This window comes from Anoplopoma fimbria, chromosome 18 (genome assembly GCF_027596085.1).
Source record: "Anoplopoma fimbria isolate UVic2021 breed Golden Eagle Sablefish chromosome 18, Afim_UVic_2022, whole genome shotgun sequence".
Taxonomy (NCBI): Eukaryota; Metazoa; Chordata; class Actinopteri; order Perciformes; family Anoplopomatidae; genus Anoplopoma; species Anoplopoma fimbria.
In genome coordinates this window covers 9,554,693-9,581,090 of record NC_072466.1, presented here as the reverse complement: position 1 = coordinate 9,581,090, position 26,398 = coordinate 9,554,693, and the positions used below count along the sequence as shown (strand labels likewise).

Sequence of the window (26,398 nt, the reverse complement as noted above, 5' to 3'; positions counted from 1 at the left end):
CGTGTGTTGATTTTGGCGGTCCCTGTGGACAAAAGTGGTAAAGTTTCCGAGAACCAATTTGTCATTTTACCGCTGCAGGGTCTGACAGTCGGTTTTGGTTCTTCAGATTCTCCCTTCTCTCGAGCGAGCACAGCAATACAGCCTGGGCCTCCAACAGTCTGGTGTCTGTGTTGCACCCAGCAAAGCAGCAAGGAAAAGCTCTACTCCTTGCCAGAGGAAGAGATGTTTCTGAGTACTGAGCTCTCAACCTCCCGCCAGAGTTTCCGACTGCAGGTCTAAGGCGGCAGCGGGGCCAGATCTGTGTCTGTCCACAATGGGATGGTTGCCGGACACCCCCCTGGAGTCTGAGCTGAAGGATTTTTTTGTGAACTGCATGATTTCACCTGTGTTTGCGTGGAATCCCAACCATTGGCACCGATAACAAGCATTAAGAAAACTAAATAGCCAATTTTCCCGCTGATGGTTTTGTTTACTTATGAAGGTCATAAAGAGGTAACAGTATTAAATTGAGAGTGTTTCATAACTTGTTAAATGTTCCTCACAGTAAATTTAAATATAATCCAAAATTGTATGTCCTCAATGTTGTGCCAATTTTCCACATTAAAATATTGATATTTTTCAAGGTTGTATCAAAGTTAGAACTTACAGTGTCGTGACAACACTGCAATGTGTTGAATAAAGTAGAGCCAGACAGTCAGACTTAGATCTTTATTCTGCTTGAGAGAATGCGACCCAGCCGTTTGATGAATAAATACAGAATGCACGCATCCCTGGAAGTGCACCTGTATCTGTGTACACTACTGGCTGCAACGAAGCAGACTTCAGTGTCAAACAAATTCAGTAAACAGATTTAAACAAAGAAAAAGAAGAGAAGAGAGAAGCAAAGACCGCTTCTTATTCACCTAAAGGAAAAATCACTGTGGAAATGAAATGACTCTTCATTGTCTCAGTCCTATACAATATACAGATATACAAACAGCATTAAAGGACTTTTCATAATGTAGCACACAAACACTGCTGCTGGGTTGACCCATTTGCACATGCATAGGCCTCGTGATGAGTTCATCTGTTTTGTACACAGAGAATGATCTAGTTCAAATGTACAGCACACACATGATGTCATTGTATTGATGCAAGGCACAGCTGCATGAAGGATCATGCTTTTCTTGAGAAACAAGTATACACAGAGTTTGGCATTTAGCTTGTCAGCATTACAAATGTTCTAAAAAATATTCAGCATCAGATCAGTATCAAACTATGACAATGTGAGGGTTGCGTTGATTTGTTTGCCCCACAACAGAACTTCAAATCTCTGATTCACTAAAACACATGTGCATGCATGTCCATTAAACTCACTTCCTCTCCATCAACCTCTCTTTCACACACAAACGCACATACAAACACACACTAATATTCCAGATCCAAATTATTTCATGATTGCACATATTTTAAGCCCATTATTGATGTGTAAATTAGGGCTTCAGACTCACATTCTTGACTGTCTGCTGTATAGACAGAAAGGAAGTCTTCAGGAGGTTTGCATATTCTTCATTGATTCTCTACCACTGACAGCCACAATAATTATATGAAAATCACTCTTCTCATTTCTTGGAAATACAAAAAATCTAAATGCCAGGCCATTGGATATCACAGTTAAATGGTACAGTAGTTTAAGGCTTTTATTTGTTGTAATTTACAGTTTGTCAGTGATTCAAAGGCCCATTGATAAAACTAGCATGTTGAGGACCTCAACGCTTTAATAACACGTGTTATGTTCAGGGCTTTACAACAGCATCTCAATACCAGCTGACATAAACACCGGGTTCGTCTAGAACTAGACTACAGAGACGAGCAGATTTTTGGTTCAGGTCTTGATTCTCAATCTTGACAGTACATAGGTGATGAGGGAGGGTATCAAAGGTGAAATGGCTCCTATTTAAACCCCTCCCAAGCGCTTTCTGACACGATCCCTCTGCTCATCCTGCTGATGCCAGCCAACTTGACCTTTGCACGGGCTGTCCACCTGACAGCAGCCGTTGAATCCTTGGAGTCCGACAGATTAGCATAGCGGGAGGAGTCCTCCTCAAGACCCTGGCCCGCCCAGGAGGCCAGTTCCAACGGGAGGCCTACAGAGTCGGGAAAGGAAACTGGCGAATCCCTATTCTGGCTCTTGTCCTCTGGGGCTTCGTTGGTCACAGTCTCGGTTAAGTTTTCCAGGTGTGGCGGCTCCCAGCCCTCCATCTTCTCCAGTTTTTTGGTGGGGGAGATCTGCTTCATCGTCATGGTAACGTTCTCCCAAAAACAGTGGCCCTTCTCTGGCTTGTCCTTTTTTTCCTTTTCCTTCTCATCATCCTTGATTTTCTTGTGTGACCTTAAGAGAAAAACAGATAGAGAGAGCAAAGCACAAACTTAAAGAGCAGCTGTTGCACAACATTTCTGCATTTAAAATAACCAGTCGACCACTTTCATCTCAACTATAAATAAGACTGGGTGTGGTAAGAGACATTTTACACTGGACACAGGAACTTTCCCCATACAGAAAGTCATTATATAGGAATTCCCGGTTGTTTGTCACAGAGATGTGATGAATTTAGGTTTTCCTCCTCATACATGTTCCACTTCCTGAAGGGGTCTGGAAGTTAGTAAATGCTGCCAAATAAAACATTGTCTTACATTCAAACAAATACAAGTGGTTGGACGTGACTCAGAAGTATTTTTAAATTTTGCTGCATTCATCTGACCAAGTGACCAACCAGATTTTTTTTTTAAAGGTTACATTCTTGTTGCTTTTTTCAATAATTGTCTCTTTGGTCTATTTATCGGAAATGTCAAGAGATGTATGTAGCAATTGGTGCGACTACCACAACAAACTGTGAAGCTATGGGACTGCTACATTTAATTAATAACTTTGTGATGAAGATAACATGTCTTCTTTGGAGTGAGACGAGTAATGACAAAGTTATTGTGTGTGTAACCTCACCCTCTGCGGTCGGCCAGCTTTACTCCGGTCAACAAGAAGTGCTCGTCATCTTTAGAGGAGAACATCTTCTTCTCCCTCCTCTCTTTCTTGGACATGATCTTCTTCACCTTGGCCTCCTGACAGGAAATCGACAGACAAGAGACCATTTGATTTTGAATTGCAGTGCTGAAATTATTACCACCATCTGTTGCATGTTAGGTTGTTATCTCTAATTCCTATTTGTGAGTGATTTATGCTTTACAAGGAGGGTGAAGTCAACTTCACAGGAATTTAGAAAACCAGACTTAGATTAATAAATGTGCATGTTTTGAAAATCTACTGTGGGCCTCATTGGATCGGAACTAATGGAATGTGTTTTCCGTCAAACCTAAGTCAGCTACACATCCATCATTGATTTTTAAGCCTGTGTTTTCAAATGAAAAAAAGTCATTAGTATCACAAAAGACAGCAGAAAAGACAGCAGCTTCAACAAGCAAACAACTATAACATGAAAGCAGTCAAACCAAACAGGAACACGCACAAAAGTATTTTTGTGATACTAAAACTCTACTGATCTAACCCTTGACAAGAAAGCAAACTAGCGTATTCCCAAAAAATAAAGTTTTGAGGTAATAATGTGGCATACAACTGTAGGCAACTTGCTATTGGACAAAAATCTACCAAGCTACCAATTCTGTTTGTTATAGATTGATAAATACAGAGAGAGCTTGAGTGACGTTGACTTGGCAATAACGCACGGCACATTCCAGTGGAAGACCCTCCACCTTCTCTGAAACTCCCCTGGTCTCCCCCGTCACATCAGAATTCCTCCCTGCCCTTGCTGCTTTCCACCGAGCACAGATACCGCCCTCCTCAGCGATTATAGAACAAACTTTTGGCTCCGTTTCTCTCCGTGCCTGGGAAGAATTCTCAATGTCAACTGTCAAGGCCATAACGCTTACTCCTACTCATATCCGTGCCTGCCTTTGCTTTACCGTTGTCAAAACATTCTCAGTACTCACAACACTATTTGATGAATGCCCTCGACCATGGCGATCCCTATACTGCTTTTTTTTGCTTCTACACCTACTGATCATTTCAAATTACGATATGCATGATACAACAAAAACACACACACACACACACACACACACACACACACACACACACACACACACACACACACACACACACACACACACACACACACACACACACACACACACAACACAACACACACACACACACACACACACACACACACACACAACACATCTCTCCGGAGGATGTAACAGCAGCTTCAACAAGCAAACAACTATAACATGAAAGCAGTCGAACCAAACAGGAACACGTACAATACCAGGTCTGAGATCAAGCTTCACAATGTCACAGTTTAGATAACATGAACTTAAACAGATCTGCTTGTTCTACAGGCCACACTAGCTCTATTGTTCATACACACACATGATTATTTATCATCCCACTTGTGAAATCTTCTCATATTCCAGAGGACATTTAATGGATTTGTAAACACTCTGCTCACTGTGGTATCTCATAAGGAGGCAGGCATAATTTGCTGATAATCGGAAAATTTGATCCTCCTCATCTCACCTCTCATAATCATGAACATGCCCGAGGGCAAGAACGCTGTCAGTTTATTATCATCAAAAAATGTTTACAAAAAATTTGTATCCATTATTTTAACACTATCTTTACTGTTTCTGTCTTTCTCCTCGCTCTGCTTCTTGTTTCCTGTGTGCAATCAAGTGTAAACCGTGGATCAGATTCGCTGTAGTTCGAGCTTTGCAGTAAAAGAAACCAGAGATGCCAAAACAGATTGAGTGTATCAGAGTGTATACGTGTGTGTACATGAACTGTAGCTTAAGTCCAGTTATGTATGTGCATGCATGCATGTGTGCACACAGAGGCCTAACTATTCACCATTCTCTTCAGCATTAATCTCCGGGCCTCTAGGTCCAAAGCAGCTCATTGCCCAGTAATCTGTCCGGCCAAAAAGTAGGTAAACCCAGCAGCTCACTGAGGCTCGCTGTGTGGGGGAGCTTTACCTACAGCTCCCCGCCTGGCAGAACAATAGAGCTCTTATTAGACCAAATTCCTCGCTCCATACGCCAGAGATGGAAGCTGGATGATTAAAGAGGCATTTGAATCTAGAAAAGTTGCTAGTTGTGGTTATCAAAGGTATAGAGTTTATAGTTGGTAAATGATTTGTTCTAACCAAGGGTTGACAGGGTATTCTGTTTATTTAAAAAAACGTCTTTCCCACTTTGAAATTACACACAATTTACAGTCGCAGTTTTACAATAGCACTTAATCGTGGATGCATTTGTGGCTCTGTGTTGAAACATTGAATCAAATGATTAGGAAATAAAAGATTATATTCTTATTGATAGAGAAATCTTTGCATTAGTAATTTTAATGATGTTTTATAAGGTACTCAGAGCTATTGTTAGTCTGGTAAACAGGCCATAAATCTATCTCTAATATCTATTTTATATTGCTCTGAAAACTCTGGAGTGTTGGTCTTTAAATGTTTACAGCATTGTTTCAGGTAAGTGTCCTAATATGAGCATAAAACAGCCGATGGTGGAAGAATTGTAGCCTTCCACGGTGTCGGAACAGTCTGTGGCTATTTTGAGCCTTGTTTTCCTTCCACAGTGATTGTTCCCGTCCAAAAGGCCCAGCTCCTCGAATGAATGCTGCGTTTCCTTCCCTTCTCCAGCCCAGCCAGCCGTGTCCTCACAAACACGACAAGCCGTTAAATATGTCCTGTGAACTAAGTCACCTACAGTAGCTATACTTACATAAAAGGAAGGCAGTCAGAGTTCAGAGACAATATATTGTTCAGACACGACGGCACCTTAGGGTAAAGGCTTGTTGTCAGTATACAGATCAGGAGATGTGAAATATCTCTCACACACACATTGTTTGGAGTGGGCACAACTGCAGATAAAGCTGCCTGCATACAAAAGGCCACTTGTCTAACCTGCATGATAAAAACATTATTTACAATTCAAAGTTTACAGAGATGATAACAAAGTAATTTTTTTCCCATCAAACTCACTATGACCTTTGGCCTAATTCACATTTTCTAATGTGTTAATTAGTTTCCAGCAAACAAGTTTAGCAATGTGCAATAAAAATATAATTAACCATTATCCTTTTCCATAAACAACAGTGACCTCACTCCGCTGTTCCAAACTGTGGGTTTTGGGATAAGGATAATAGTAAAAGTACACAAACATTTGCCATAACAACAAACAAAATGAGTCCATTCCAATGATAAGGTTAAGGATAAAGCAGGGGATGACAGCTGAAAGCTGGCGTGTTTACAGATAAACACAGCAGTGCTCTGACCCTCCTGATTTTCCTCAGCTGCACTAAGAAACACTTTGTGGTCATCTGACAAGAAGAAACTGCCTGTGCACATGAGTGCATTGGGGGCATTGAGTTAATCAAAGGATCATTGCTGTTCTTGACCAAAGACATTCTTAGTCGACTAACAATTACGATTTTGTAGAATAATCGATTTGTTGATTTAATCAAAAAATATGTGTTTCTCCACAACGAATAATTCTTGTTTTGAGATGTGCTCATAAGTTTTGTTGCATTAAAAAGCATCAAAAATGGACTTATCCACTAAAGTTATCTTAGGCAACTAAGACCAAAACCACCTTTTTGTCAACTAATAGACTAAGGGGGTGCAGCCCTAAAAAGAATATGGATGTTTTTGGTGACATAAGACAGAGATTATTTTAGGGTTACACAACTATGAGTCAAAAGTGCAATATTGTGAGCATGTGCACATGTGTGTGCAGTCAATGTGTGAGAAGATTAGGGCATGTTGGACAAGTGCATATCTTTAGGGGGTAACTGAAGTGAGTTTGGAAGCAAATAGTTTGTTTGTGTCTGTGTTGTGTCCAAATAGCTGTGAAGTGGAGCTGTTTACCTTGGATACTGCAGTGACAGCTTCCTCCTCCTCTTCCTCTCCTTCTATGTCTTTGTCCTAGGTGACACACACACACACACACACACACACACACACACACACACACACACACACACACACACACACACACACACACACACACACACACACACACACACACACACACACACACACACACACACCAACAGTGAGTTAACACAAATAGCAACCCCCAAAACACAAACCCAAACACACTTTGTGGCAGGGATGTGTGTGTGTGTGTGTGGCGTGTGTGCAGGGTTTCCTGTAAGACAGAGAGCAATCTTTGTAACATAAACGCGTTGTATTTGGAGTGGCGAGATGGAGGGATGGCAGACCGGGCAGGATGAGGGGAAGCCACTAAAGTCAGAGGGCAGATTCAAACAAAAGAAAGAAAAAATAAATCCATGACCTGTTGCCTCAGCAGTACATGATTTGGGTATATAAGTGGAGCTATTTTGGCTCCATTGTGCTTCAGTCTCCAGGATTTATTTCATTGTTGTAAAATTTACTGTTACTTTGTTTGGATTTTACAGAGCTGTAAGCTTGAGTTGGACTGAATTAACTTGACTTGGACTTAACTGATGTAAGACCTGACTTGTACAATATGTTAATAGTGAAAACAACAGTGTACACTGTAATTATCCTGCATCTTAAAATTATTTAGCAAATCAGAACTTATTTATTATTATATTTTATACACATTTATTACAACTGCCTCCATTTTTTATTCTTCATTTTTAAGAAAGTCCCAGCAGCCTATGTTTTTTAGAATAATGACAATAAAGTTGGATCTAATTGAATTATGGAGACTTCACACTTGTAAGCAAAACATTGAAGTAATAAAGTTGGTCCTAATAAAATCCCAGAGCAAACAAAAAGTTAATAAGACTTCAGCTCGGTCTTTCATAACCCACACATAAAGAGTGTTGGCAATAATTCATGTAAATATTTCTTGGCAGATTATGATTACTACTCTAAAATTTAGACCAATTGATTCTGTGCAGGCTAAGCAAAAGACAATACAGTAAAGAAACTCCTGTCATTACTACCCTGAGGATAACATGCCTCGCCTGAAGAGCCAGATCATTAAGTCCAGGTTATCCCTAAATGTAATGTATTCCGGATTTATATGTCCATGAACGTTCCATAAATATGATTAAGCACATTTATCAAGAATGTTATTAATCTTAGAAATCCATTTTGACTGACTTTTACGGTTGTCATTGCCTTGTGCTTTGTCTGTTAAGACCTATGACTTGACTTGGACTTGTTCCAAAAGACTTAAAAACATTAAGAGGGCATCAAGAAGTCATCAGACCTGCAGCTGAGCCTGAGATTACTGATGTGGAGCCAGGATTCCTGTAAAATGATCAAAGCTGTAAGAAGTTCTAACATCTCAGAGAGAGAGAGAGAGAGAGAGAGAGAGAGAGAGAGAGAGAGAGAGAGGAGGACTAACTGTGGTTGGACAAGTCTGAGCAAAGTCTGCTGGGTCTTCGCCACCTGAGCTGATCAAAGACACTCACACACATTGATTTCAAACTACTGTTAGAGTGTAAATGCACTAACAACTTGGGACAGAGGGAGAGAGGGAGGAGAGGGGGAGAGTCAGGGGGAGAGAGCAGGGTTTCTGGGAGAAAAAATGTTCCTAACAACAGAAAGCAAGAGTCCTGCTTTCGCACCTCAGGGGGCAATTTTTTCTCCGTCTGCCTCTCTTTCCTTCTTTGACTGAGTCCTTTTGCAAGTGTGTAAATGTTACCACAGTGTTGACTTTTAAGAAGCCAGATTACTAGGCAATGAAGATGCACGGTGAATTTCAATACTATACCAACAGTAGTTTCCAAAAAGCCATTGCACACCAACGATACTCCATATTCTCCAAGAACAGGGCTTACTGCTTTATTTTATTAATCACTAGACCAAATGTAGTTAAAGGAATAGTTCGACAATATGCCTTTTCACGACGAGAGTTAAATGAGAATATTGCTACCAGTCATCGCTGTGCATTAAGTATGAAGCTACACAGCCAGGAAATGGTTATCTTAGCTTAGCATAAAGATTGGAAACAGGTGGGAACAGCTAGCATATGAATGCAGAATGTGTTTATAGAGATAAAGGGGTATCAACCTCCTGGTCTAAATCTATTTTTAATGTCAAACCCTTGCATTAAATGTAAAAAGGCCACGCAAACCCCTTGTTTTGTGCATCATCACAATTTAGTTTGAACTAAGACAAAACTCACATCTGACTTTTAACCCTAACTCCTTCAACACATGAGCCACTCAGCTTTAGCTTTCTTTACCTCCCCACTAATGATTTATATGCAATGCCGTCTGAAGTTTTCTTCTGCACTCCCATGATCCCACTTCTTAAAGCGGGCCCCAACCGTGGCATTAGCGTGGTGTTATTGAAGTATTCAGGTGTGTTACCGCTTTAAGCCATAGACAAACAGGCACACACGTACCTCCTGCAAAATCACAGCTGCCTCTTGCAGTCTGTTGAACTTCAATAGAGAGTGAAAGCAAGCTGCGGCACAGGGCCTGTACTGTAGTCGCCCTAGAGCACTGTGGAGGGAGGGCAGATATTAATTTCCCCCTTTATGCTCTCCCTCTTTTCCTCTGTGTGTCTATGGATGTATTATCCCTTAATACCTGCTTGTCTCTATCTGTCTGCCTGTTGGTCTCTGTCTGTGTCCATCTGTATGGGTGACACTGATGTACAGTTTTAACTAACTTGACTGGAACAACATAGAGACCATCTGCTGTACCATAAAAAAAAAACTGATAACAGAGAATAAACAAGTGCAACAGAAAGAGACCTACTGTATCCTGTAATGACTATAATGAAACATAAAATGTGGATCAAGAGAGAAACTACTACTTTGTACAAGATAAAGACAAGTTAAACATCAGACTTGTGGGGCCATTCCTGTACTACCAGGATAAATGCTGGTGGAAAAGTGAAAAAGCAGCGCTTGTGGTGACCTTGAGCCAAGAACCCTGACCCTAACTGCTCCAGTGGTGATGGTCAGATCAGACTGTGGCTGTTCTTAGCAGTTTCCAGATGAGAATGTGTGTGGAAACAAGTTACTGCATAACACTATTTTAAAAGATGTTATTTCTAAAGTGGCAACATATGTTTTTATAACTTTTAGAGCTGAAACAATTAGCTAATAAGTTAGAAAATGAATTGGTAACAATTTGTACAATTAATAATAATTGAAGTCATGGAACAAAAAGGACAGACGCACAGTTGTTCCACCTTCTCAAATGTGATTTGCTACTTTTCCTAATTGTGTTCTAAGATTGTGAACTGTATGTATTTGGATTTTGAACTGAAACAAAATGAATATGTCCACTTGCATTCGGGGGAAATTGTAATGAGTATTTGTCACTATTTTCTGACATGTTACAGACCAAACTATTCATTGATTGTTCAAGATAATAATGGGAAGATACTGACAGTAACAATTATTCGTAGGCTTCTTTTGAACCCAGACTTTCTTTTTAAATTTCCCTTTTTATAGCTGTAAAGTTGATTAAGCATTTTTTAACGTTAAAGGAATTTAAAAGAGGCTAACATATGCATGCAATGTGATTGTGACGCAAAAAGACCCGAGATAATCTATCTATTCCCTCACTATCAGCCAGTGATTTGATCGAGCTCAGCCTGCATGTCCAGACTGTGTTATCATAACTCTTTATCCTTGCTTCATCCTGTATCACTGCTGGGCTGGATCCGGCTCTTCACTGTGTTTACCACATTTTATGATCCGACCCTTGACCCCTGCATGTACTTTATCGCCATGGTGACTCGAAGAGACCTCCCTGATGATTTTCCCAGGAATTGTGAGTAGAAGTTGCTGCTCTGATCTCAGATCAGCTCTCACCATCCAAAGTTATTCTGGTGACCACCGTAGACAGCGTCACCAACTGAACTCAAGTAAGCTCTTTGAGGGTAAGGTCCACATGCGTTGGTTCCCAGGGTGGAAGTTAACAGTGTCCAATAAAACCCACCCAAGGGTCATGGATCTCAACATTGTCACAACAACGGTTGAAAAACGATGTTGGTGCTGGCTGATCTTTCCATTTGCCTAATAACCCATTTAGACATCCAGTACGGTTTTACACAAAAGGAGGTAAAGGCAGTGGATAAAATCTTAAATTCAATGATTTTCTTCTCTGTGTTTTAAAAAGCTTTTTTTTTGTTTAACTTCTCTATAGTTTGTTAATATATAGTTTTACTAATTCAAGCGTGTGTCAATATCCTATTGACATGTTAGTACGCCTCCAGATAATTAAATATATTGATTTACTCTCACCATAAAACCTTGATTCATGATAGCACATTATTTTGACTGCATCACGACCTTTGTGGAGAAAAGACATTCAGTGTGAGTTTTAACTGGTATGTTCCAAAGGTTAAAAAACTCACATAAGAGATGATTTTACTACAAGAAGCAGAATAAATAAACATGTCAGCTGGCTATTTCTTATGAAACAGGACTGCTGGGTCATTTTAGGCTCTCCTTGTGCAAGTGTGTGTGTGTGTGTGTGTGTGTGTGTGTGTGTGTGTGTGTGTGTGTGTGTGTGTGTGTGTGTGTGTGTGTGTGACTTATCATGGATTCTCCCCTATGCCCCCCAATAACTTGTGCTGATACAGAGGTCCTTACACCTCCCACAGCACTGCTCACCATGGAAATGTGGATTTGTACAAAAGGAGTGTGTTTGTGTGTGTGTGTGTGTGTGTGTGTGTGTGTGTGTGTGTGTGTGTGTGTGTGTGTGTGTGTGTATTCATTCTCTTTTTCCAATAACAAGTTCTGTCTGTCAATCCAAACTCTGATATTTGAGCTTTATTGGATTCAAATAGATTCAAAGTTGACACTAATTTACGTCAAAGTATTTCTATTATATATTCCTGTTGTATAGGCCTACAGATGTATTGATGTTGTTGATATTTTTCTTTCTACTGTTGTATCTAAATTATATTCCGTTAATATCCCAAGAAGAACACAGGGGATGGTTTTCAATTTAAAGGGACATCAAAAAAAAAAAATATTCCTTTTACCTGTGGTGCTATATATTTATCTAGATTGTTTTGGGGTGAGTTGCCTAGTTTCCGGAGAATTCAGTCCTACAGATGTCGGCCCTGTCTTAAATATAAGGGGACTGTATGGCACTCAGAAGAGAAATCATGATCTGCTAACTCGAAATAATCTACAGACCTTGTTGTGAGCAGTTTCATGCAGGAACTATGGTTAAAATAAAATAGTCATATTGGAGAGAAGGCAGATATGGCTATGTCCGTAAAAGGGTAAAAAACTGATTTGGGGGTAAACTGTCCCTTTAAATTGCATATTTATATATAACTATAGTTTTGCATTGTCTAGAAAATGAGCTGCCTCTTCTTTGACCTCTCAGCATTTTCTATCACTTTCTTCTTCAGCGGGTACAACAGGAGTTTAAACACTTGACCTCCTCCTCTCCTCTCCTCCACAGTCTTAATTTAACAGCATAAGGTGTATTTGGCCACTTTTTTGGAAGTTTAGCTGCTTCACAAGTTAAAAACATTGTTGAAAACCAGGTTTGTTCACCAATATGTAATATGTGTGTCTAGTTCTTAATGATTGTATTATTCATTTTATTATAATAGTTTGTGTAAAAAAAATGTAAGCTGTTTAAAAATAACATTTTGGCTAAACTTTAATGTTAAGCCTTTAAGCCTCATTTTGATATCCTGGCACTTGTTTCCCAGAGAGCTGAACAAGTCTAATAATACATTCTAGTCTATTTATACATGATCATTTTGCCCTTTTTAACCTGTTGTTTGAGGAAAGAAACCGAATATAATGAACTTTCTTTGTTAGTGTTTCCTTTCCATCCGTCTTATTACCTTGTAGGAGTGATGGTGGTGCCAGGACATGTCGTCTTCCTCTGACGCATAATCCACCAGCACTTTACTCTTGCTTTTCTTGAACATATCTCCACCTGTCGCTGCGACGAGCCGTCTTGATCTTTTTTTTTTTTTTTTTTTTTAAAGGTTGCCTTCTTTTTGGCCAAAAGTCTGAAGTTCACCCTAAACTGTTTGGTCCCGATCTGTCCGTTTTCTAGAGAGATCGCAGCGACGCACCCCCGAAGCGCCTTCTGCTCTTTTGGTTGTTCCTCCAGCAGACAAAATCCAGGAGGCTTTCTCTGAAAACAGCTTATTTATTCATAGAAGTGCCAGGAGCCGCAGGAATCGAGCTTTTTTCATGACGCGCACAATTTCGTAAGTGCTTTGCGTGTGTTTGATGCGTATTTACGCATTCTCGACCACCTGGACCTCCAACCGTCGCTCCTCCCATTGCTCCCCCCCCTCCCTTGAAGGAGGACGGGGTCATACGTCTCATCTCTGGCCAATGCAAGCATTTAGTTACGCATTCATGTTAGTTAATCCTACTTTTTCATATTCTGAATGGCTGGAAAAACAAGGAAACGGATGTTTGGAAGGGGTTTGACACCAGGGAGTCAAATTGTATAAATAGATAAATAAGTTTTTTGTTTGGATTATATATTCCGAGCTATTCTGTGATGGAAGAGGTATTCAGATGCTTTAGTCATGAAGGCTTTAAGTAGCAATACAACAAAGTAAAAATATTTCTTAAGCAAAAGTATTATGTGAGTAGAAGCATTGGCAGCAGAATGTACCTTAAAAAAAAAAGTACTTAAATGCAGCAGATGTTGCCTGTCATTGCTATATCATTATAGTGAATATTGTTGGATTATTATTACTAATGCATAAACTTGTCAGCAGTCTTTTTATGTTGCTGGTCAAGATGGAGCTAATTTTAGGCATTTAATATTCTCTTAGACAGGTTCATCAATAACCATTCAGCATATTTTAATAAAATATCCATATTATAGGTAAACTCTTAATCTGCAAATTAACTATAGCTTTATGTAGTGATGTAAGAAGTACAATATTTCACTCTAACATGTTGTGGAATACAAGTATATAGTGGAAATACTTTTTTTTCTAGATGTGATATATTGATATAAGATGTATTTATGATGCCTAATAATTTGTACATTTATATATGTAATTGTCTCGCCTAAGTTTCTCCCATTGGTGTATTTCTGATCAGTGTCAAAGTGAGTTATCTTACATTAGGAGGCCTCGAAAGATAGAGAGGAAATCTGGGACCTCTTTTTGTTTGTTTGTTGTTTGTTTGTTTGTTTGTTTGTTTGTTTGTTTGTTTGCTTGTTTGCTTGTTTGTTTGTTTTTTCAGAAAGTCACACGGCACCACATGTTTTTTCTTTAAATCTTATTTATATTAATTATTTTTTATTTCATATTTAATACAGACAAAGAATGTTTTTTATATAAAAAATAAAACCCATAGCTCTGTATTACAGTTATGTCATGAGTTACTCAGTTTTATTCTCAGTTAGAGTAGAAATATGAGTATCATGCCTTACACAAACAGAAGACTGATGCATTTTACTAAGAATAAAATCTCTCTCTCTCTCTCTCTCTCTCTCTCTCTCTCTAACACCTCAGACGCCAGAGGAAACAAATGACACATTATGCTGGTGGGCTGACCTCTTAAAATAGCCACAGTTTAGCTCCGGTTAACACCACTCACCTGATTCAAAGGTTCCTAAATCCCCATTTCAATGTCCACATTATACAGTAAAGTCAGCGGGGAATGTGGATTGTAAGATGTGTAAGAACTTAGAGGAAAAACCAAAAGAAACACACACTTTGTTTGTGAGAAAAGGAGATCTTCTCTGCCCAGAAAAGGTAGAGAACGTTTATGGTCATACAAGGTGCGTCGGTAATCAAAACAACGCATTGCCTTAAACTGTTTCTTGTGTGTCTGTGTGCAACAAGGTCCTTTTTCTGTAGGGTTCATAATTAATTGCTTGTATTTTTTGGTGTCAGCTCTTCATTAGCACCAGCTGACACAAGCCATGACTGGCTGTTACTGTAAAATGTGTCCGTCACCTGTCATCGGGCAGGTCAGTGATCTTTGACCCCTAAGGTCATCAGGGAGACAAATGTCCATTTGAGAGCCTTTCTGGGACGTGTATTCCCACAGTATCTCTACAGTGGTTATTTACAATCTAAGTGGTCCTGGTTATGTCTGTCCCTGATCAATCCTCTTGATTGCCTTTGCCCTACAATGATAGCTTTTTACAAATTAGAAACCCCTCACATTGTGAAAACCCTTAGATCTGGGAGGACAAACTGACATCCTTAATACTTCCTTAGAAGGAAGAATTATTTGCTCGATACTCTGTATTTCATATAGCTAAACCATGTTTGAAATCTTTTTCAAAATACAGAGGGGAATACAAAACAGCCAAAACAAAAAAGACTCCAGGTTTACGGTGTGGCCTTTTTAAAAATAATTTATGACAAAGGCCTGGACAGCACCTGAATAACTACCTAATTAAGGATCGGTTCTGTATAGGGCCCTGGTTAAAAGTTTAGTTTAACTGCCTTTATTGTTTCAAAATATATTGTGCTTACCTGGTGCATTTTACAAAAAAATGCACCCGGTAAGCGTTTAAAAAAAAAATTTGCTTACGGGGGCAAAGCAAATTATCGTCTTCACATCCATGTGGAGTTCAACTTTGGGTGAACTTTCAGTGCGAGTATTGCCTCGTCAGGCGATAGTCACTCGCCTGCATGTGTGATCAAGCCTCAACCTCGCATTTAGCATTCAAAAGCATCAAAAAGCATTTAATAAATGGTTTCAAAACAATAAAATGTAGTTAAATGTATATATAAGTTTTATCAATGTGCAATATTTTTCAGCAATTATAACTTAATTTATAACTCCTAAATATGAAGACATGTTTTTTTTCATTACAACTGGGTTTTACTATATTGTCATTAATTATTTGTTTGTCCACAAGTCTCTGCTTATGGATACCCACAGGATGAGTTAAAGTTGTTAATAAATAAATGAATAATCACCAATTTAAGGGCTGAGAGCCCACATTTTAAGCCCATCCAACCCAGCTCTCCTTAGCAACTCTAGCATGTCATGATGTACTGCATTTGTGTTGTTAAGGGGCATACAATATAAGTCACTTCTACGTCAGATGTTCTAATCATTGAGACAGCAGGTCAGGTCTGACAGGGTCACACAGTCACAGTGGGACACAGCTGTGATTATCCAACCTGCCTCTCACGTCTCACATGGACACAGATGTACTGTACATCTTAAACTAGGCCTGATGAATGTTAGGGCAGTGTTCTTAACCACTTAATTGCTTAATTGTGCTTCACCAAGATGCTAGAAAAACTAAGAAATGGCAGAAAATGCGGTGCAGTTTTATTTTAACAGTGGATCACACAGATAATTATCACCTCACTCTGCAGAACTTTGTGGCAACTTTTAGGTCATTGTTTTGGTTTTAAGTCAAAAAAATGTTTTACTTCACTCTCATAGCTCTAACAGCGTGGTTTACAGCAAAAAAAAAACTAAGAAGTACAGGCAGATAACTTAAGATAGCTTGTGAACAATGGGAGGTTTTAAAAGCTAAGGAGCCAGATATTTCCCTTAGTCGCGGGTTACAACAAAAAAAAAACTATGAATTATGTGAATATTGGACTCACATTCATCACGTCATCAGAAACAACTTCAATGACTCCAAATGCATGATAATGTTGCTCTGTAACTGCTGGAAGTATGAGCTGGACCATATCAGGGTTGTGTTCACAACGTGTTTCCTTAGCCCGCAAGTGGCCAAAATATCTGTTATTGCAGATTTAATTAAACAAAAGTAACAAACAAACAGTCCAAAGTCTCACCATTTTACAGTAAAATCATTACCAAATAAAAACTGAAAGCCACAATGAGGTCTTAGCAGGTTACATTACTCTGTACACCACACTTTGTATTTATAGTCTATCAATATTTACACTAACAGAGATCTTTTTTCACATAGCGTTCAGTCCTATAAAGGGAGCCAGCTGTGATTAAACGTGACTCAACAACTATCCGATGAGATTCACAGGTCACAGGGTTCTCCTGCACAAACCCGCAGGACTGTCGAAACGTGTTAGCCAAGAACAGAGATTAAAGCTTTAATTATGTTCACTTGCCAACTCTCAAAGATGTTCCTTTGAGACTCTCTACTGTAGTTTTACTGAACACTTGGTATCTGAACAGCTATGGAATTTAAATAACTGTCTACATTTAACATGTGCATGCTCATTTTCTTAAACAGTTTGATTTGGGAACATTGTGGAATATTATATATGTAACTGAAATTTAAGTCTTTTTTTTATTAAAGTTATAAATCTATAGAATCTACTATAAGATCGGGCAAGAAAGCTTGTGGTAAATCATTGAGTGAGTAGATTGTTAGTGGTAGAAAGCTGGTTTCAACAAGAGACATATTACTGCAGTTATATATTGCTCTTAAACCTTTTAACATGTTTGAACAGCAGTTAAAGCAAATATTAGAGTTTAGGTACTGAACTCCACAATTACAAGCCAAAGATCACTACACTTTTCCCCTTTTAACAGTACTTCCTGCTAAAAACCTTACTGTTTAATTTTTTTTTTTAAGGATTAACTCAAAAGGCTCGTCTTTCTCTCCTTTCTTGCTACCAGTGCCCCGCACCCTCCCCCCCTCTTATGAGAAAGATTCAATGACCGGCTCGTTAAACCTCAGCTTTATGTTGGAAAATGGAAAGAGGGCAAAAGAATGTGAGACTAAAAGTCTTTGCAAGAAAATGTCAAAGGTCAGAGATAGAAACAGTGGGGGTGAGGTGGTGGAAAAGTAGAACATCTTGGGGGGTCGTGGGGCTGTAGAGCAGGTATACCTTGAGTGTTAGACACCTTTGAATTTGAAGTGCTGAGTCATTAGTGCAGCTTCAGCACAGGAACTAGAGGAAAGTATGTGTTCTTCAAATATAACCTTAGATTTATTCCCAATGGCCCCTCAGGCTATTGTGCTTCAGAGTTGTGCGTGTTTTATACAAATGTGGCCAGTTTTGGGTATTTTTAAGGAGCTCAACTCCAGTTTTAGACTTGGAAGGGGACATTGAAAAAAAAATAAAAGCTTTATCAAAGACTTGTAATTAGCTCCCTAAGTCCATTCACTACAAGGTCATTTTCAGTCACACCTCATTAATTCTGCACAGCAGACCTAAAATAGACTAGATGTGTCCAGGAATACACACTTCCTTGTGTTTGGTAACAAGCTGCCAGGAAACATCACGCATCTACACAGCTGCTATTTCCCCTAAGTCTGTAAATTAACCAAGAACACGATGCACACCTAATCACACTGTACTTACAGTAGCTAATAACATTGGTAAGTATTTAGTTCCTTTAAGTGATATGCATGTATGTGTTTGTGTGCATGACAGCAGGGAAAGGGACAGAAGAATACAAAATAGAACACGACAGGTGTTTTAATGAGCTCAAGGTAGAGAACAAATTGAAGCAAGGCTAAGCTCTTCCGCTGTTTAAGAAGAGCCATTTAGAGGGAGGAAAGAATGTGCTGTGTCACCTAGGACACACACACACACACACACACACACACACACACACACACACACACACACACACACACACACACACACACACACACACACACACACTCACACACCAACAGGCAAATCCACCAGGCTAAATGAGGAATTGTGCTTTATCACGCCGGACCATGTGTTTGCAAGTGTGTTTATTTTTACATGTGGATAAAGAAAGAAAGACAAAGTATGTACAGTAATTGAAACATATTAAAACTATTGTTATATTGTTGATTGTCTTGACAAAAGTAATAACCTTTACTGAATTAGAATTACTCAAGTAGAATAACTAATAACTAAAGTTTACTAATCAAGGTACTTAAACTTGCAATATTTTTTTTTCCTCTTGGCCACAGCAGAAACAAGTTTTGAACACAACATTGACATATAATCAATCCCCTTATAAGTTGGTATGCAAATCTTATGAACAAATAGTTGCTCATTCAAACATTAGGCATTTACAGAGTAATATTATCATTCAATTGGAGTTGTGTTTGTGTCCAGGCAACTCCAATATTCATTATGTTTTAGCTCTGTTTTGGTCTCTACCAACTCTTGCTCTTTAGCTACTAAATGCTCCATTTTTCAAATTTTCATTTGATTCATTGTTATAAGAAAAATATGTATTATAGTCGCTTTAAAGTTAAGAAGTATCTTTTTGAACAGTTTCATTTTGTAACAGTTACTTTGGCCACACACTGAATCATCCTGACTGTACATATTTCAGTGTAGATAAACCTTCTCAACCTTCTCAACCTCAGTCCAGCTCTAAAGAGTGTCCATTGTTCTTTATAAGAAAACTTTCTCATAGGTAACTGTACTTTATGAGGGAAAAAATGTATCTGTCATTCTTGCCCTGTCATCTAAATATAACAGGGCAAGAATGTATCTGTCATTCTTGCCCTGTTATATTTAGATGAATATCCTACAATAACCGGTCAAAATACAATGATTTAGAAACAGATTATTTAATGAAGAACTTAAAAAGCTCAGTTGTCAGTTAGCCTTTGATGATGATCTACTCTGTCTCTGAAACAAAACTTTTGCTGTAAACACACATATTGTATGACCCCCTGAGAGAATTCTCTTCTATAAAGGTCAAAGGCTGATAGGGATTCAGTGTGTTGCTCGAGGACTCTTCACTGAGGTGTTTACTCGATACTTGGCTACATTTGGCCTCGAATTTGCTACTCCACTGCCATTAACAAAGTGCTCATTGACACCTTTTGACTTTATCAGTGCAGCTATGTACAATAAAGTTCTTTATTGTAAAGACTTTGCACAACATGCCTGCAGAAGATAGTGTGAGGGGTGGAAATGCATTTCTTCCACATTGTTTTCTGATTCACCTGAGGCAGCTGTCACAGACTCTAACACAGATGCAGCTGTATATTATACATAGATATATAATTCTACTATTGGTAATTGATCTCATTTGATGCAGTTATAAAACTGTAAGATAATAATCTAAGAGACATAACACTGGTAACTCCTCCAGGAATTCATACACTGCAAGAACATACACAATTACACGTCTGGTTATACACACACAACTTAAAAACATTTAAAAGACCTTGTGGATATGTCCCGCATTCGTTCTCATCCATTTATTTGGTAGCAAAGACATTCAGCTCTTTGTTGTTGGCCGTAAGAGACGGTAACAAGAGCTTCCTGAGGAGAAGTCACTGAAACAAATACACAATGGACCTCTCTGTCTGTGTGTGTGTGTGTGTGTGTGTGTGTGTGTGTGTGTGTGTGTGTGTGTGTGTGTGTGTGTGTGTGTGTGTGTGTGTGTGTGTGTGTGTGTGTGTGTGTGTGTGTGTGTGTGTGTGTGTGTGTGTGTGTGTGTGTGTGTGGATGCATTATGAACATAGAGAGTGCTGGAGAGTGAGAAATTGTGTCTGTCTCTCTCTGACTCCTGACTCCTTTCCTCCCTTAGGCTGGAAACCTGATGATAAAAACCCAGTCAAACAGGTGTGTGTCACTGCACAAAAGGCAACCACATGGATGTTTGTAACGTTTCCAACTAGCGGTCAAACCCAAGTTAATCCCTGTTGGTGTTTGAAGCTCCCAGTATATTTCCACACATTTTCTCTGTATGCTAAACTCTGTTAAATCCAGAGCGGCACAACTGTAACCCTGACTGGCTCCAACTGACTTGGGCTTGTTTCCAAAGCAGCTTAGATCTATAACTGGGTCAGACCTCTGTTTCTTAGCCTTGAGCATGACTTGCCAGCAGCTAACTAGCAACCCTGGAGGTGACTGTCTGGCGGACAGATCAATTTGCCTGGATTAAGAGAAGGTGAATCAGCAAGAAACCGCTTTTCGATCACCAGTGACAAACCACAAACCTCACAAAATAAGTGAGACACAAAATTTTGCTCTGTACATCAATACAGGTTTGAAGTGATTGTTGCAGAATAAGCATGTTTGCAATGGAGTTTTATAAAATACAACTTGTATAAGAAAATATTAAGTTCACTAATCAAATGCCACTGCTTGTTTATGGGTCATATCTAACAGTCACATGTTCTACATTACCCCCATTTAGACAACCTAGCCGTGAATGGAGAAGTAAATCTCACAGACTTGTTGCCTCAGTGTGAGCAAATGGCTGAAAATCTATGCTGACATCTAGAGCATGGAGGAAGTATTCTTTTGTCTTCACAGTGTTCTTCAGAAAGTCAGAGGAGACACATACAAATCCGCCAAGTTGTTCACAATCTTGTGATTTATTCTTGAACACAGAGTGATTAAATAATACAAAATATTACAAGTTCAAAGATGCTTTGTTATGCATTTCTAATGCTTTACAGCACTAAGGCGAATCTAAAGAATAAACCAGAAAACGTTTATGTGTGTGTGTTAAGACAAAGCAAGAAATCAAATACTTAATTGAAAATTGATTTTAAACTCGATCTGACAAGCCTAGTTTAAATCACTACACAACACACAAGATATACAAAATATCAAATTTACCTGTTATTAATTCACAGCACAAAATCCTGAAATCTGTATGATTTACATACGTTAGGGTAAATATACACAAAATAGATTTGAATACAAACTCAGATAGGATTGTTTTTTACAGCAAATAAACAAGCAATATCATACAACCATTTGGAATTCTGTGTTCAATTAGAATCACAGTCACAAGCTTAAAATACAGAAATAACCAAACACCTTGCTTTGTCACACTATTACGTGTCTCCATTTCAGGGTTAGTGACCCCTCACATATGTAAGTATAAGCTGGTCTAAAAAAGACATGTATCGTAAGAGGATCTGTGAGGGATCACTGTACCCTGCGCACACCTTGTGACCTGTCAACATGCTAATCTCTTCTTATATATTCAAACTACAGACATAACCTCTCTTTTGTAGGACACACAATCATCTTCACAATCATATCATAACGTCGGTGATACATTCATATGCTGTCAAAGTCATTTCTATTCCATTAAAAAACATTGTGCACAAGAGATATACAGCCAAAAAAAGTCTACCTATGTAAAGAGACCGTAGTGGTCATTCATCTACATTCATCCTCTCTGACGTTGGTGTGCAACAGGGAGAGATCCGGGTGGATTGACATGTTGGTTCAGGTGGTATCCAGGGTGGCTGTCCTGGTTCCTCTGCCTGACAACAACAAAGCAGTGTGTCAATCCAGCTAGATGTCGCCCAGTCCAGCTCACAACACAGGCTGGTAGCACCCAATGTCACATTCTACTAATCTTATTCAGCATCAAAGTGATACATACATGATTATGTACAAGATATGTACACAAAAAAAGTGCAAAGTCGCATTGTTCATACATCAAAAGGTAACACCGTACATATATTTCTGTTTGTTGAGTATTTTCTCTGTGCATTTTAGGGAGTTGAGTGTAGCCAAACAGATTGAGAGCAATTCCTTACTCTTTCCTCTGATGTTTTGTCACGCTCACACAAAGGAGAGAGATATCAGAGAAACTCATTCTGTCAGTCAGCCAGAAATATATTCAGATTCTCTGAGTGAAAGCTGCTGCTGATATGATATCTCCCTAGACATCCAACCAGAGCAAACATCATAACAGTGGCTACTCTCTGAAAGAGGAGGGACCTGGGAGCTCTGTGTTACTCTTGGAAATTGCCAAAATGCCTCAGGAAAAAGTAATGGTGATTAACAGAATGAGTTCTTTGAAAGTGATTTATCGCATTTAAGACCATTGATGTGTTGGAAAGAATTAATTTAAATGGTTAATTCTGACTGAATACCCCCATGAAAAGGCACGGGACTTTCGGAGGGTTTGTGGTTCAAGTAAAACGTCAACCAAGGTCATCAAAAACATAAACAGCTGCCTTTCTGTTCCACTGCATCAAAAGAAAAAACTGACAATAGCTCAGAAGGATGGACAGTTTTAAATAAGGAGGATTTGAGGTTTTTATGTTTTACTGCACAAACGAAGCCTTAAGGCAACAATCTATTCATCTCAAGCGAAACAAAATCATAATGAAATCCAGAACCAAGATAACACTGAACTTGAACCACACTGAAGGGATTATAAGCAATAATGCACAGAAAAACAAAAAACAAACAGAAACATAAAACCTGGTAGCATCGCTTCCTTCCGTATTGTTGGTCTTTTCATGTTGCTGTTTAAGGAATAATTTGACATTTTGGGATATATTCTTATTTGCTTTTTTGATGAGATTGATAAATAAGGCTCCATCCAGCAGCCAATTAGCTTAGCATAAAGACTTGAAACACAAAAAAAGGAATGGTAATAAAATCCACCTACCAGCACCTCTAAGCTCAATAGATTAATTAACACGTAATTTTTGTTTAGATAACTCTGTACAAAAATGAAAATGTAAAAACAACATGTTGGCTGTTTTACAGAGAGTTAAGTGGCGTCAATTTCTTCTTCACGGAGAAGGTTGCCGCTGGTTGCCGCGGAGCCAAGAAACAGTCTGAATAAGCATGTTTCCCAAAATGTCAAACTTTAAGCAAAATATGTGTGTGTGTGTGTGTGTGTGTGTGTGTGTGTGTGTGTGTGTGTGTGTGTGTGTGTGTGTGTGTGTGTGTGTGTGCCGTCCTCCATCCGTCTTATCTAAAGAGGTGGCTCGACGGCTTGTAGTTCAGTGTGAGTTGGCGGGAGCTGTAGCCGGACATGCCGATCCCCATGAATCCCAGCAGCATGGCCATGCGCGGCATCACAGGGCCCTCACGGCTCTGCAGCACAGCTGTCTGAGTCTGAAAGAGAGAGCAGGGGTCACCACCCATGTAGCCACGACAACCACCACCGGGCATGACCATCATGAGGGATGACTGCGACCAAGGCAGTGTGCCAGCAGCTTTCCTCCTGGCTCTGGTCGCGTTAGAGTCCTTAAAGAGGTGACCCTGGTCGCACATCTGCCTCATCCCAGCGATTGTCTTACCATAAGGGAAGAGCCGAAATAGAGTCTCCATTTTATCAAGTTTCAACACAATACAATCTCATGTTAGTGTCAATCCTGTGCAGGTTTGGAGACATCTCAGAAATTTGAGCCAATCCAAGACATGTCCTAAAGTCAGATATAAATTCAGTTATTTTCTAAGCTCATCACTGTCGCTGTCCAGTAAAAGCCGTGGGTCTCCAAAATTGGTGGTCAAAAATCCTTGACAGATTGCAGGATTATCTGAAAATGCATTGTTACAAAACTGAAAATATAGATGTTTTTCAAAGTTCATAAAAAGTTGGCATTTTAGAGATACACGATCTTCGCAGAACAGCGACAGACTTGTATCTGCTCAGTCATAAAAGTACACAACAGGTTCAAGTGACAAGTGAGTAATTTGTGTAATCCTGACCTATTTCTTTGTGAGTTAGAATAATCTGACATGAACTCGGATGAGCAGAGGCACAAATAACGAGGTTTGACACAGTTCATTTTTAAAACAAACTCAAGCCACACTGTGGGTTCCTAAATCCAGTCCCTGAAATACACACCAGGGTGATTGGGAACATGGATCTCATGCTATGCCTCTGGAGATCCAATTAGAGGGCATTTAGCTGAACCTGAGGAGCTAAGGCATCTCTGATTCAAATCCATTCAAAGACAGGCTGACCCAATCCTCTATTCTAAATCCTAAAGCCATAGCACGCACACGCACACACACACACACACACACACACACACAAATGTGCACTTTGTGTACAGTGATGAGTCAGTCGCATCAGTTTAAAATGAGCTCTCAGAGCGGTGAAGGGACAATTCAATACAAATCCTATTTCTATTTATGTTGACCTTTTCTTCAGGTATAAATAAGATTGTTTAACATTTAATCTTTTAAATGCATAGCAAAGGAAGCTTTAAGAGAAATCTTGAGTTTGCTTTGTTTACAGTCAATGGAACACCAACGTTTGACTAAAGCAGTGTAGACGTGAACATGTGCAAGCTCTAGATCTAAACAGTTGTTTCATTAGAGACTCTAATTAATTTGCTCCAATGTTACGCTACTGCAAATGTCCCTTGATGTCCAAGACTAATCATTAATCTATCTAAAGCAGGAAATTGCCCTAAAGCATGTTACGCACCTGGAGGTATCTTATATATCCAGGGGTCAGTCGAGGGATGCGAAAAAACATTGTTGTTGTTCTCTCCAGCTCCTCACAGCAGAGACCACAAGAGACCCCTCTTCAACCAGCCCTCAGGACTGTCTGCTAAGCAACTTTATCACTGTGAAGCCCTCTGTGTCTCTCTCCTTGGTCGTTTCCACCAGCCTGAGTGTGGCAGCAGCTCTCCCCTGGTTCTGGAAACACACTCCTCGCTCCTTTTCTCAGACACACACACCTGCACTGTGATGATCTCCCCCGAGGGAGAACAGTCCCTACAGGTAGTTTATAAAGCCCTGGTTTCCTTGCGTAAGCTGGTCACATGGTGTTGGATTGTGTTTGTGCGTGTCTTTGTGTGTCTGTGCATTTGTGTCAGTGGAGGATTAGCAGAGCAACTGGAGTTGTGGTAGATTAATATACCTGTGATGTTTTAAAGCCATTTTGCCGCCAATTATGTATGGAGGAAGCACACAACCCCATCAACGGATGACAAAGCAACGCTGTAATGACGTCTGCTGGGGTCATGGAGGCAGTTTAACAATTAGGTACAATTAAAAGGCAAAATCGCATTGCAACAACAATCGCAACTGTGTCTATAGACAAAACAAACGCCAAACATACAACCTGTAGAGCTAATTGTAACTAAACAAGCAGTTCAGTTAAAATACAATTTACCCAAAGACATATTCTTTAATTCAAAATCTTTATGGCTCAATCTTGAATAATCTCAAAACAATGAAGCAAAGTAACCGATGGTCACTTTCTTAAGAGGTGAAGCAGAATAAATAGATGTGAGCTTTGTCAATACAATTTGTGTTCAGTTAAAAAGGCCTGGTAAATATGTGTAAATTGAGCCACCTCAAGGGGCCGGAAGAAGTTAGGCCAGCGCCTACTATCATAGTTAACAATTTTTGTTTCAGTATTCTGAATTTACCATCAGGAAGCCGAGCTTGAGTGCTTCCTCTAGTTGTCTCTTTGGTGTCACGAATTCAGGGTAGTGACGCAGTTTCTTCCAAGAAGGATTTCACAGACTCATCATTGGAGGCATGCAATGCCCTGACAGGTTTGCTTCAAGCATCACGAAACATCACGAAAGGAAGAGCTTGAAACTTGGAATTTAATAATCCTATAGGATCTACTGCACCTGGCTCAGAACTCACATTTTGTAAATACACTGAAAATATGATTTTCACTCAATGTGCAGACAGTCTGGAGTCATAACGGTTTTGCTGACATGTGTGTCAGTTCCTTTCTTTCTCACAGGGAAGCAGAGGGCTCTTTTCCAAAACCATTGTAAAGTACTACTGGAAATAGCCTAATAATTGTTTTTAGGACAGCTCAG

General features: G+C 39.4%; 1 protein-coding gene across 1 annotated transcript; it reads right to left on the bottom strand.

Moving 5' to 3' along the window:
* Nucleotides 1-699: 699 nt before the first annotated feature.
* si:ch211-225h24.2 (uncharacterized protein LOC564539 homolog) lies at nucleotides 700-13,266 on the bottom strand. The gene is made up of 4 exons (XM_054618951.1): nucleotides 12,837-13,266; nucleotides 6,927-6,983; nucleotides 2,981-3,096; nucleotides 700-2,371 (listed from the first exon to the last, which is right to left on the bottom strand). Exons 1-4 carry the CDS (start codon nucleotides 12,921-12,923, stop codon nucleotides 1,933-1,935), a joined length of 699 nt encoding a protein of 232 aa, XP_054474926.1. The 5' UTR covers nucleotides 12,924-13,266; the 3' UTR covers nucleotides 700-1,932.
* Between the last annotated feature and the right edge of the window lie 13,132 nt (nucleotides 13,267-26,398).